Below are 14,468 nucleotides of genomic sequence, written 5' to 3' on the forward strand. Positions count from 1 at the left end.
GAAAGGAAGCTTTTGTCGAGAGATTCACTAATCCAATGAGATATAATCGTAAGCACATCTGCTGTAGATCTAACAGAACAGAAACCGTATTGCGTGTCACTAAGAAGGTTATTTCTGCTGAGGTGGTTGACTACTTCTCTATTTGATATGGATTCCAGCAGCTTACCCATGACACACAGGAGACTTATTGGTCTGTAGTGAGAGGGAGATGACTTATCACCTGAATTTTTAAATACAGTGCATACTGTTTTTCAGGGTGTTGGAAAGCACTTCTCCTTAAGGCAACACTTAAACAGTTTTGTTAGTATCGGGGCTTTTTCAACACTATAATTGGAATGCATATAATAATATAATTGGATTAATTTCTAACACAGCTTAGTGATCGGTTGTGGTGGAAGTTAGGTAAAATATGATTATTTAAGGTGACGAGACATCAAAAACTTGTTTACATTGGACTTGAAGACGACCATATTGTAGTCAGCTGGAAAGTATGCCGACGGATCCTAGCTCAATAGGCAGGCAGTTCTAGGAAAGAAACTTTGTTCATGGAATCTTTGTCCAGATTTAGGTACATACAGGTAGAGGGTAGTGGAAATTGTTGGTAGTGGCTGTAGCTAGACGAATGACTTTGTGAAAGTTTGGCAAGGTGAGGAGGTACCAAAGATTGAAGCTCAGACGAGCACTGTGCATGAAAATAACGAGACAGGAGAAACAGACTCGCGAACGTCTAGGGAGGGTACAAGTGCGACAAGTTCATCAGAGGCCATTCCATTAAAATATTTGTAAATTAGTAACACTTTGGCGATGGGACAGATGTTTGAGTTTGATCGACAGTGCGAAATCTATTGGATTGGAGACTGATTATTTGAACATTGTTTAGGTGGGAGAGACTAGTGGTAGAGGCACCATCCCAGATGTTTCAACAATACTCCACGCGTAGGGAATCGTGCTTTTGTAGGCTATTCTCTGGCGTGAGTCATTTTCGTCGCTTCTACAGAATTGGGACGAGATTTTGTAGTCGACAAATGGAATTTTCAGATAAAAAACAATGGTTTCAACTGATTTTTTTGTCAATTCTAATAAGTTACAATGGTAGCTCCCAAATAATGCAGTCAAAATTACCTGAATATTACTGAATTATTAAACAAAACATCTTTAATCGTTTTAGCAGATGAAAAATTGCCGCCATCTTCTTTAAATCGAAACGGAAAATTACCTCCTTTGTGAACTCTCCTGTGTCTTACGATCGTTTTCATGAAATTCTATTTTTTATTTTCTTTAATAAATAATTTTCTACCTTATCGATTTTCGTAATTTTTGGATATAATCATCTTAAAAATACGAGGAATACGTAGATACCATTGTTTTCATGTGAAAGTCAGTTTTATGATTTCAGAAATGTCATCCCAATAGTGTAGAAGCGCCTAATTTTCTAACACAGTAAAGGTAGCCAATTTTTTTTTTTTTTTTTTGCAGCAACAGATACTACGCTTTGATCCTAGCGAAAAGCGGAATACATTTTTTAAATCAATTGTCATGTCTGGGTAAGAACATTTGTAGCTGGAATTATAATCCAATAGGAATTAAGGGGGCACTTGGGGGGGGGGGGCTATCGGATGAAATATTTAATAAAAAAATATTCACATATTTGTATTCAAGTATAAAGTTAATGCAACAAAAAAAGGGGGGGGCATTTTAAAGGTTCAGTTAAGAAGATAGTTCGGGTAGGTGAACATTTTGATGGCCTTATGCCTGAATTCTAAATGAATTATTATTTTTATTATTTGTGAATAAATAGTTCAACGTGTAGTATCTGTTTTATCAGTTCTCCTCATCCAAAGACAAAAGGAAATGTTATTTTTCTTTCTAATCCAGAGTGCCCCTTTTGACAGAACTGGATCAGTGGATCACATCACATTAAAAACCGATCTTGTTGCTAAATTTGCCCTCGTGGGTGGGCAAATAAGTAGATATTGCTTTATTTAAATTTTTTTTTTTTTTTTTTAAGAACCAGAAATTTGACGATTACACCCCTATTTTACTTGCCTCCCAGTAAGGGCTCCTGGAATCTTCTTTTGTGTGAAGCTGAATTTCCTCCACGTTAAAAAAACAAACAAACAAAAAAACACTACATTACCCTCGTGGGGAGGTAGGTAAGTAAGTGGGGACAGAATTAGCAGCTTTATGGCGCATTTGGGGGGATTTAACGTTGTAATAACAATCCCTATTTCATTATCTCCCCCAGTAGTGGTACTGGTACGGTTGTTAGATATGGTGAAAAATCAAGCCCCCTCATAACGGGGAATCCCGGGAGCTCTCCAATCTTATAAGCAACAATAATAAATAAATAAATAAATAAATAAAAAAAGCAGCAGTAGTAGTCACAGCGAATTTGAAGTCACACAATAATCAGCAGTGCGTTGATTTTCGTTTTTAGTCGAGGTCGTCTCTTAGCAAGTGCTTCCTTCTCACAGTGTTAAGCAGTTTTTTTTTTTAAATTATTATTTAAAAAGAAACAAAAATAATAATTGCCTCCTGTGATTAAAAAAAAAAAAGCACTAACACACACACAAAAAAAAAATCTAATGTATATATATATCTGAACATATATACGCAATCTGTATCCTTAGTTTCAAAAATCGCACGCACTTTTCCTGAGAGAGGGAAAGAAAGAAGAGAGGAAGCAATAATCGACTCCAAACGCAGCTCTGAAGCTACCGAATTATAATTTTAACTACTAAATGTGTTGCAGGTGCCTTGTTCATTGTTTGGCTGAACATAGGTAAATATATATATATATATATATAACTGATTTAAAAAAAAAAAAATAAATAAAAAAGACAGACTCCAAAATGCAGGAGACTCTACAGCAATATCACAAAATGTGGTTATCGGATTTACTTAACAAATTTCCCCATGTCAACTTCACATGGCCATGGGCAGATTCGGCTTTTAGTACGGCCAATATACCATATTTCCACGTAAGTTATCATATATTTCTTTTTTAAATAAACGTTTGTCTTGTTTCGACTATGGTACGTTTTATTTTTTGTCAAAAAAAGATCAACAATGAATTGTTTACTTTTTTTTTTTTTTTTTTTTTTTCAAAATTATTTTGGTCTTTATACAGAATATGGACTGTGCTGAAATATTGTTTAAAAAACCATTCTTAACATGAGGGAAGGGGCTTTGTTAACTATTCTGTACTTAACAATTTATCAAACAAAAAGATCACGTAAAAATTGAATTAACTTAAATCCTATCTGAAAATAACAAAAAAAAAAAAAAAGTACTGTTCATATTCTGCATAAGTAATTTTTAATGTTTTTAAAATTCTTTATTTTATCTTTTTTCTTTAATTATTCGAATTTTTTTTGTTGTCGAGAGGCCAGTATCTACAATAAAAAAAAAAAATAAAAATAAAAATAGGGAGTACTTACTCTTCACGAATACAAAGACCTTCTTTTCCCCCCTTTGTGTGCGCTCGGTTCGTGGAGAATCCAAAGAGTTTACTAAAACGATATATATATATTATTGCCACAGTCACGAGTTCCGTTTGACATCTGGGAATTCGCCATTTACTCCCGGAATCGAGGGAACTCTAGTTAGATGGGAAATTTACCCTGATCAAGCTCCATTGACATTCCCCATTAGGGACGCGCATCGAGCGATCAATACCCCCCCCCCCGCTCTTTTTGAAGGCACAGAATAATTAATAAACCCCCCCCCCTGTTAAAAAAAAAGCGCTATTATTTAAAATTATTTCTTAACATGATCGGGGTCTTTGTTAGCTAGTGTCCCTACATCGGTAATGTCTGAGAGGATTCTCCTCCGAGATGGAACCACATTATTCTGATGATGATCCCTATTTCATGTCAGTGTAAAAAACCTTTTTCTTGGTTGGCAACACGACAAACTGTTACATGTACCGTTCGTTGTTGCATGCGATTCTTGGAGATTTCGAGGAAATTTAAGAATTCATTGATGGTGACGCAAGAGAGGGGAGAGGAAGGGAGCAAGCAATCTTTTCAGTATTTAAAAAAATACTGATTCTTTGACGATTTACGAGCGCTGATGAACCGTAATACTTGACTTTTTTACTGGTTCTCATGTACTTTTGGTCTCCCTGTTTCTATTATTTATTTTTATCTTTATTTTATTTATTTATTTTTAATTTTTACAACGTGCCCCTGCCCCAGTGTATTATGAACACCCCAACCTCTAAAGCCGTTCTTAACATGGGGACGTTGGGAGAGGCTTTATTCCGAAAGCCGTTCTTAACATGGGGTGGTTGGGGGTATTTACACTATGCTGGCTCTGGGCCCCAGAGCCTCTGGGGTAGGTCGTAAAAAAAAATACCTTTTTTTTTTTTTTTTTTTTTTTTTTTTAAACATATTTCAAACTGATAGAAATTATTAACTTAAAACAAACATTTTGGTACTCCTGCTCTTATTGATCCGTGCTTAAATAATGTTATTTAGAAAGCCATTCTTAACATGGGGACGGGGGGGGGTTGTGTACCTATTTTGTACTTTCACCTAACAATTTAATAAAAACATATCGTAAAACTTTAAACTTGAAAATATTTAAAAAAAAAAAAAAAATAGCACGGATTAATAAGTGGAAGTGCACTTAGTACCAACATTTTTTTAAGACTTGCCCCCCAAACACCCCAACCTCCCCATGTTAAGAACCGCTTTCGAAATAAACAACCCCAACTTCGAAAGCTGTTCTTAACTTGGAGGTTGGAGGTGTTTATATTACGCTGCTGGGGTAGGTCGTAAAAAAAAGAAATACTCAAAATTCGGTACTTATGTACTTATGTTACCGTGCTGAAAATGTTATTCAGAAAGTCATTCTTAACACGCGGAGGGTGTTTTGTAACCATTCTGTACTTCCACCTAATAATTTAATAAAAAAGATGTGGTGAAACTTGAATTTAACTCTAAAATACTAGTTACAAAACAAAACGGTAACATAAGTGCATAAGCACCCAAAATTCGTTTTTCTTATTTCGAATTATTTAATCAAATAGAATTTTCGGTTATATATATATATATAATATATATATTCAGGTTGGTGCTAATGCACTTACTGATCCGCGCTATTTTTTAAATCGTATTTCCACGTTTAATTAAAGTTGTTTTTATTCAGTTGTAGGTATAGAATAGGTACAAAACACCCTCCCCATGTTAAGAACGGCTTTTTAAATAACGTTATTTCAGCACGGTGCACCTGCACCACGCCGCACCACTCACCAGTACCTTCAAGTTAAATTTGAAGTTTCACGATATTTTTAAGTTAAATTGTTAGGTGAAAATACAGAATAGTTACAAAACACCCTCTCTCCCCATGTTAAAAATGAATTCCTAAATGTTATTTCAGTACGGTAACATAAGTGCATAAGTACAATTTTTAAATCGATTACTAATTTTTGGTGAAAGTGCACTGGGGTGGGGTACCACCCGAAGACTTTACCTTTAAGAAGTTGATTACGGGAAGGTTGAAAATGAAAATGCCTTTCGGAATGAACATCCTCAACCTCATGTTAAGAACGGCTTTCGGAATAAACTCTCTTTGGAGATTGGACAAACCAATGCACATTGACCCTAAATTTAAAGTGGGTTTGTATTACTAGACATAGATTCGAAAAAATTGTCAAAAAAAACAAAACAAATATATAACAAATGTTATCAAAGGCAAGATAAGTTACTTTTCTACATAACTGGATAATTTTTAGTGTTTTTATTTAATGTTTACCGATGTATTTGAAAAATACAACTAGCGGCGGACTCCGTGTTAAACACGTTAAGTTTGGGAAAATGAGTTAAAACTAAAAAACTATACAAAATACTGTTAAAAACCCACCGATTATATGACAAATGCTATGGTAACATTGAGGGAGTTCCTAACAGTATTTTGTATAGTTTTTAGTTTTAACTTATTTTCTCAAACTTAATATGTTCAATTACCTAACAATTTAATAAACAAAACTCGAGTAAAAACTGAATTTAACTTAAAAATACTATTTAAAAAAAGTAAATAGATGAATAAAAAAGTAGCAGTACTAGTGCAGTACTACTGCAGTAGTGCACTTATTGATCCGTGCTGAAATACGTTAAGAAAGCCATTCTTAACATAGGGATGGGAGGGTGTTGTGTACCTATTCTGTACTTGAACCTTAACATTTAATAACATACCATAAAACTTAAATACTATTTTTAAAAAATAGTGCGGATCAATAAGTGCACTACTGCAGTGACTGCACTAGTAGGTGTATCAGAATTTTGGAAATTTTTGACACCCCTAACACGAAACTGCAAATAAAATTTAAAAAAACTCGTAATTTCTCTTTTAAAAGTGGGTTGTTTATTTTCTTTGTGGATTATACTTCCAAAATAAACTTTTAAAGTTGTATAAAAAGTAGTAGAAATATTTTTTATTTATTTTTTAAGTGTTTACAAAGTGTTGGCCAGTGTCCATGCAGCCATTTTTATTATTTTTTTATTTTTACGTAATGATATCAATTGAATTTTACGCTTTAAATATTTTTCAATTTTTAAACTTTAAAAATCTTTAAAAAATTTTCTATTGATTCTATTTTTACGATATTTTGAGGGTCAATGTGAAATGTTATGCTCTTTCCAATAAACTGAATATAATATTTTAGACAAACTTTTTTTTTTTTTTTTTTTTTCAATTAACGCTCCCCCCATTTTGAAATGTCTATTAAAAAGTAAATAATTAATTTACTCACCAAAGTTTTATATATCACAAATTAGAGATAAAAGATCAATAAATAATATATTTAAATTTAAAAGTTATTTCATATATATATATTTTTTTTTTTTTTTTAAGAAATTTACCTGTCGAGTTCGAAGTTTAAAACCTTTTTTAAAAACTTTTTTATGAAATCTTATCTTATTGTACAGAAAGTTTCGTTTTATTACGAAAATTATTTCTATTTCATTCAATGTATTTTTTTTTTTTTTTTTTTTTAGATATTAAAAAAATCACTCCATAAAGTCCATAAAGTGGAAATTAAATATATTAAATCAAAAACTCCTATTTTTTTTTTTTTTTTTTTAAGGCAAAAAATTATAAAATGTGACTAGTTTTTAGGTATGGAAGCACAAATTTCTCTGCGCACAAAGGTAGACGGCTAACGCGAGCGTGTGGTTTTTACTTCCTTCTGTCCACCCGTAATTAAAAAAAAAAAAAAAAAAATAATAATAATAATAAAACTATTTCCGGTTTTAAATAAAAACGTAAAATGTTTTCATGATGGCGGGTTTTTCAAATTGGCGTTTCAAAAATTTTTTATTTAAAAAATAAATGGATTTTAAAATAAATATGGATAAATTCTTAATGAATAATGCAACTACACATTGATTAGTAATTTTTAAAGGTAAGTGTTTTAATTTATATCGATTTTTTTATAATCGACCTAAGTTAAATTTCGTTTATTTTCAAATCTTTTAAAGAAAACCGATTTAAAAAAACAAATATTGCATAATTTGCTATTAAACCTGTTATTTTTTTAAAATTTAGTCCTTGCTCCTTTAATTGAAAAAAAAAATTAGGGTTTGAATTACATTTTTTGAGTAGTTATAAGCTTGGAAAGACAGAGGGTCGAATTATTCAATACTTTTTTTTTCACGCATTCGTAAGGTCAGATTTCTCCCTTGCATTTAAACTGCAGGTGCGTGAAATAAAATGGCGTCTCCAATTTCGACGATAAAGTGTAAAAGTACCAAATAAAATTTTGGTCTTATTTGAGCCTAGACAATCGTACAAAAATCGAAAATAAGACAAAATACTGAAAAAAAAAAAAAAAAAACCCCAAAAAACTTATCTAATAAGTTGCATTAGAAACTGAACACCTCTACAAATATTTAAATATTAACTTTTTTTTTTTTTTTTCATGTAATCGATAATATTCCGTTGAAAAAATTAAATGAAATATAAAAAATTTAAGTAAAAAAAAAATAAAAAAAAAAAAAAGGGGGGGGGGCAAGTTTCTTCAGACTTCCCATTTATTTATTTGCTATTCTGGAAAAAAATCGCTAACTCGCTAAAAAAATAAGACTCCCGGGCAACACCGGGTAGGGTAGAATTAGTTTCGATGAACACAAAAAAGTTGCTTGTTGATCAGATCTTAAAAATGGTGGCCATTTCTTTTTCACCATGAAACAGATTTTTGATATATATAATTTTTTTTTTTCAGTTATTTATCGTGATTTATCACTTTCCTGTTTATTTTTTTTAGTCCGAGTGGGCGAATCTTAAGTTTGTCACGTTCGACATTTTAATTAAATTCGAGCTTACGTCCCCCGTTGTTTACAAAGGTTTTGCGGCGGACTTGAAGAAGCTTGCCCCCCTCTTCTCTCGCTGTATTTTTTTTTTTTTTTTTTTTTTTCAGCGGATTGTCATCGAATAGACCACCAGCTTATCAAAATAAAAAAATAAAAAAAAATAAAATAAAAATAAGGGTTTGTATTATTATACACATAGATTCGAAAAAGTTGTCACAAAAATCAAATATACAACAAATAAATGTTATAAGCAAGATAAGTTACTTTTCTACCTGACTGGATATGTTTTTAGTGTTTTTATTCAATGTAACATGTTTAACTTGAAAAACAGTATTTACCGATGTTGGAAAATTTTTAATGGCGGCCGACTCTCTTGACACGGTAAGTTGTTTGGGAAATGGAGTTAAAAAAAAAATATTCAAATTATTCTTAAAAACCCGCCGAATATATGTCAGCCCATGTCACAGTAACTAATATTGATCGAGTTTTTATTAACCGTATTTTGCCTAGTTTTTTTTTTAATTTTTTTTTTATTCAAATCCTTTTCCCAAACTTACCGTGTCAAAGAAAGAGTCGGCCGCCATTTTTAATTTTCCAATACATCGGTAAACACTGTTTTTCGAGCTGAATAAACATGTTACATTAAATAAAAACACTAAAAACATATCGAGTTAGGCAAGATAAATTACTTTTATACCTTTTGATAACATTTATTTGTTATATATTTGTTTTTTTTAACAACTTTTTCAAATCTGTGTACAGTAATACAAACCCAAAAATAATAATAAAAAATAAAATAACGTCAATATTTAAATATTTGTATGCTCAGTTTCTAATGCAAGTTCTAGTACATCGACCATCCATTTTCTTGGCGTTTTTAGGAAAATTTCGCGAATTTGTCCCCCCCCTTTTTTTTTTAAATTTTATTTTAGTTTTTTTTTTTTCTTAAGCAGTTTAGCCCTCTTTTTTAGATTTTAAAAAGTGAAAGTTCAAAAAAAAGTTGGGTGCTAATACACTTACTGATCCGCGCTATTTTTTAAATCGTATTTCCAAGTTTAATTAGTTTTATGCTATGTTTTTTTTATTCAATTGTAAGGTTAAAGTATAGAATAGGTACAAAACACCCTCCCCTCCCCATGTTAAGAATGGCTTTTTAAATAACGTTATTTCAGCAGCACGGATCACTCTCTGCATGAGTACCAAAGGTTGAACTACTTTCACGAAATTTGGCTTAAAAACGTCGAGTGGTTCTAAAATGGGTGATCGATTTACCAAAACGTTGCAATAGAAACTGAGCATCCCTCTACAAATATTTGAATATTGACTATTTTCTGTTTTTTTTTCTTTTTCTTTTAATAATCTGGTAAACTACTGTCTATTCGATAAGAATCCGTTGAAAAAAAAAACAAAAACGAAATTTGAAAAAAAAAAAAAAAAAAAATTACAGAGGGAGCAAGCTTCTTCAGGTCCGCCAACAAATCAAAAAGAAAATTCCGTTGTAATTTTTTTTTTTTTTTTTCGTTTGCTAATTTTAAAAAGTACAATTTGAAAAAAATGCCTCGTTCTATTGTAGATTAATGCTTCAGGCAAAACTTGATTCTTCTTCGTTGTAGCGAAATTCAAAAATTGAATTTCATGTAAAACCAATGGTATCTACTAAATTGTCAGGTCGCAGTAATGAACATATCCAAAAATTACGGAAAACGATACGGTAGAAAATTAAGCTTTGCGCAAAAAAAAAAAAAAAAAAAAACAGGAGGTAAATATTTTTTGAAAATTGAAAATTTTTGGACAATTTAACAAAATTCAATTTTCACTAATTGTTTTCGAAAATGCTTTTCATTAATAATTAGTCTTCTACCTTATCGGTTTTCGTAATTTTTGGATATGTTCATTACTGTGACGTGACAATAAAGTAGATACCATTGGTTTCACTTTGACCTTTTGGCCAAGATCAAAGTGTAGTATCTGTTCTTTAGATGCGACACTTCCATTTCTTGTTCTCTTTCGGTGGAGGAGAAATCCTGGGTTTGTATTACTGTACACATAGATTCGAAAAAGTTGTCAAAAAACAAATATATAACAAATAAATGTTATCAAAGGCAAGATAAGTTACTTTTCTGCCAAACTGGATATATTTTTTGTGTTTTTATTCAATCTAACATTTATTCAGCTCGAAAAACGTACAGTGATGTATTCGAAAATTCAAGATGGCGTCTCACACCCTCTTTAACACCATAAGTTTGAAAAAGGTGTTATAAATAAAAAAAACTATACAAAATACTATTAAAAACCCGCCGAATATGTCAACCTATGTCACGGTAACATATATTGAGCGAGTTTTTAACAGTATTTTATCCGTTTTTTTATTTATAACATCTTTTCCCAAACTTACCGTGTTAAAGAGAGTATCAGACGCCATCTTGAATGTTCCAATACATTGGTAAACACTGTATGGTTTTCGATCTGAATAAACATGTTACATTGAATAAAAACACGAAAAATATATCCAGTTTGGTAGAAAAGTAACTTATCTTGCCTTTGATAACATTTATTTGTAATATATTTGTTTTTTGACAACTTTTTCGAATCTATGTGTACAGTAATACAAACTCGGAATCCTTCACGACTGAGACAATTTTTATTTTTGTACCTTTTCTGCACGTTAAAAAACGACCCTGGTGTCTAACTCTGTCCCATGGGGAGGCATTGTAAATTGGTACAATAACTAGGAACTTAAAACCTTTGTAAACATTGGAAGGTTAGTTGCATCCCATTGCAAGGACTTCGACATCAGGGTCGAAAAGTGGGATTTAGAAGTCAGCCCCCCCCCCCCCATCGGAAGAAGGGCACTGTGACATGCAAAAAGTGCTTGGGCAGAGAGAAGGCAAGGCCTGGGAGGGTGGACCTCCTAGAACTGCAGAACTAAACTCCCACCGCCAAGTTAACAGGGACCAGATCATTATATGAGAATGACCTAATCTGAGCTCTGTTGATTCAGGAAACCGATCTTGAATTTAACCAGCTTTTTCATCAGTTTGTCACTGTGTTGGCGAATCTTCGATTTCTAAGCACTTTGGTCTAAGCTCAGTGTAGTATCTGTTCCTGCTTTTAGTGTTCATACAGGTTCGCCCTGATACTTAGCTAGGGATCAACCCTGGTCGGGAATAACTTCGGACCCAAAGCCAACAGAAAGCCATTTCAAAAATGGTCTTTTCAATATTGACTAACAAACGGCTGATCTCCTGGGCAGTTCTAGGAGGTCCACCTTCCCAGGTCGTTGCCTCCCATCTTTTGGGTGGAATAAGTTTATCGTTTACTGTCTGAGGCACCACTATTAAAGAAGAAAGTAACTAACACCCCATGTTTCTCTAGTCTTCCTAGTCGGAATGAGCTAAAATTCAGTTCAGATCAAGGTGCACCCGCCCAGACGTTATCATCTCCTCCTCCGAGAGAGGGTGCGATGATTAATTACTAATCGACTAAGATGCCCTTACCGGGGGATGCCAAGGAATCCATTCTAGATCATTTATTTTTTGTACCTACCCAGAGTACCTCTTTGCGAGCTAGCTTTACCCGCGTTTAAAAGACCTTGTGCCACATCTTGCTTAAGTGAGAAGTTAAATATTGACTCCGACTCCGTAGCTCTGCTTGTGAAGATTTTTTTTTTATCTTCCTATCTCTTCTGAAAAAAAGCGCAGTAAGCTTACTAACACTTGTCAAACGAGACGCTGACAAAACACCTTCAATTTATTTGTATTAGTCATTTTTTTAATACCCCCCCCTCCAAAAAAAAAAACATCTTAAAAATTCAGATGAACGCGTACAGAATTTGAACGTGGCTACTCTCGGTGGCCATGATTTGAACCGACCTGGTTTTCCCTTCTCCTCAGACTCTTACCTAACCATAGCCTAAATTTTAGGTTTAATTAGGCAAAAATTGTGTTGGTTCAAATTATGTAGAAGCACAGTCAAAAAAGTAACTAGGATATTTTATACGGTTTTCAACTAAAATTTTGGGGTTTGTATTATTATACACGTAGAATTCAAAAAAGTTGTCAAAAAATATATAACAAATGTTATCAAAGGCAAGATAAGTTACTTTTCTATCTAACTGGATAATATTTTAGTGTTTTTGTTTGATGTAACATGTTTATTCAGCTCGAAAAACGTATATACCGATGTATTTGAAAAATCAAAATGGCACCAGGCTCTTTGTTGAACACGGTAAGTTTGGGAAAATGAGTTAAAAGTAAAAAATTAAACAAAGTACTGTTAGAAACTTGCTCAATATGTTACCGTAACATAGTGACATATATTCGGTGGGTTTTAAGCAGTATTCTCTATATTTTTTTTTAGTTTTCACTCATTTTCCCAAACTTACCATGTTCAACAGAAAGTCCCCCGCCATTTGCAATTTTTAAATACATCGGTAAACCTTGTACGTTTTTCAAGCCGAATAAACATGTTCCATTAAATAAAAAAACACTAAAAAATTATCCAGTTAGGTAGAAAAGTAAGTTGTCTTGCCTTTGACATTTATTTGTTATATATATATATTTTTTTTTTTTTTTTTTTTTTACCTGTTTTACAAGTATTTTAATAATGGTGGATGCTCCGATCTACAAGTCCTTGTACCCCCTCGGCGTAAATACCGCCGACAAACTCGACAAGCAGCAAAGTCCCACCCTTACACAGAAATCCCTAGATGTAAGAAAGTCTTCTACTCCAATAGTTTCTTCCCCAGAACTGCTAGACTTTGGAACTCCCTACCGGGATTCTACTTTCCCAACTGTAGTGACTTGCAGAAATTCAAGTGTAATGTGAACAAACATCTTGTTGCTCAACTCCCTACATAGTATCCTTTCAGTCCATGTCCCTGATAGTAACCCCTCTACATGGAAGTGGCACTGTGCCTTGTTTGGAGTGAAAATGTAAAAAAAAAAAAAATGTTTGTATCGTCTTGTGGTAAAGGAAAATTTATAATATAAGCAAAATCAAACCAAAAACATTTGGCAAAATTCAATTACCTTTCAAAAAAATGTACAAAAATGCGAAGCGCAACTTTAACTGTTTATATACAATTATTTCAGCAGCTAACACATTGACTCTTCATAATATGGTTTGGAGCACAGTAGAGATCAAGCTAAGTTATTGGCGTTTCTACACTATTGGGACGAGGTTTTGTAATCGATAAATGGAGTTTGCGGATATAAAAACAATGGTTTCAACTAAATTTAAAAAAAAATTTTTTTTGTCAATTCTAATAAGTTACAATGATTGCTTTCAAATTATACAGTCGCAATTACTGAATTATTAAACAAAACAACTTTAATCATGGTAGCAGGTGAAAAATTGCAGCCATCTTGTTTAAATCGAAACAGAAAATTACCTCCTTTTTGAACGCTCCTGTGCCTTACGATCGTTTTCATCAAATTCTATTTATTTTCTTTAATAATTTTCTACCTTTTTAATGGTGGATGCTTCAAACTACAAGCCCTTGTACCGCTTTGATTTTCGTAATTTTTTAATATAATCATCTTAAAAGAAACAAGGGATACGTAGATACCATTGTTTTCATGTGAAATTCAGTTTTATGATTTCCAAAATTTCGTCCCAATATTGTAGAAGCGCCAAGTTATTTTCTTTTCATCAATAAAACTCTGCCTTTGGACCATGCAAAAAGATCGAGGTATTTAGTCCTCTGCCTCTGCAAGAATTGTGGCACCAGGGTTGGAAAGTGGGGATTGAAAAGGTACCCCGCAGTCTGAACTGCAGGAAAGTGCCTGGGCAGCCACGTTAGCATTCCCCAGTAAGGGCGCCTAAGATGATTAGCAATAAACTAACCAATCATGAATTTTGGAGCATAGCTTCCATGATTAAAAAGTGAGTAATGTTGCCAATTATAAGTGGTAGATGAAAAAAGATTCTGACCTAGAAAACAGCAATTCTTTCCCCTTTATCAGAAACATCGAAGGTATTTAGTTCTCTTCCACCACAAGAACTGTGACACCAAGGTCGGAAAGTGAGATTGAGAAGTTAGCACTCCCAAGGGGTGGCACTCTGACTAGCAAAAAGTGTCTGGGCAGCCCCATCAGCATTCCCTAGCAATTGCCTCAACAAATAAACTAACACCTTAAAAAGAGAAGGCGA

At 33.0% G+C, this 14,468-nt stretch overlaps 1 protein-coding gene across 23 annotated transcripts in view; it reads left to right on the forward strand.

The window, feature by feature from the left end:
• Window positions 1–2,702: 2,702 nt before the first annotated feature.
• Window positions 2,703–14,468, forward strand: part of LOC145266322 (protein tweety homolog 1-A-like) — a 301,166-nt gene continuing 289,400 nt past the window's right edge. For all 23 annotated transcript variants that reach the window (XR_013864700.1, XM_080121883.1, XM_080121887.1 and 20 more), the window contains exon 1: window positions 2,703–2,981. Coding sequence is in view for 22 of the 23 variants with exons in the window: in XM_080121883.1 (XP_079978009.1) it covers window positions 2,853–2,981 (129 nt within the window). In the remaining variant the exon portion in view is untranslated. The remainder of the gene's footprint in view (window positions 2,982–14,468) is intronic.

This window comes from Euprymna scolopes, chromosome 41, assembly GCF_053919585.1.
Source record: "Euprymna scolopes isolate OS-2025 chromosome 41, ASM5391958v1, whole genome shotgun sequence".
Taxonomy (NCBI): Eukaryota; Metazoa; Mollusca; class Cephalopoda; order Sepiida; family Sepiolidae; genus Euprymna; species Euprymna scolopes.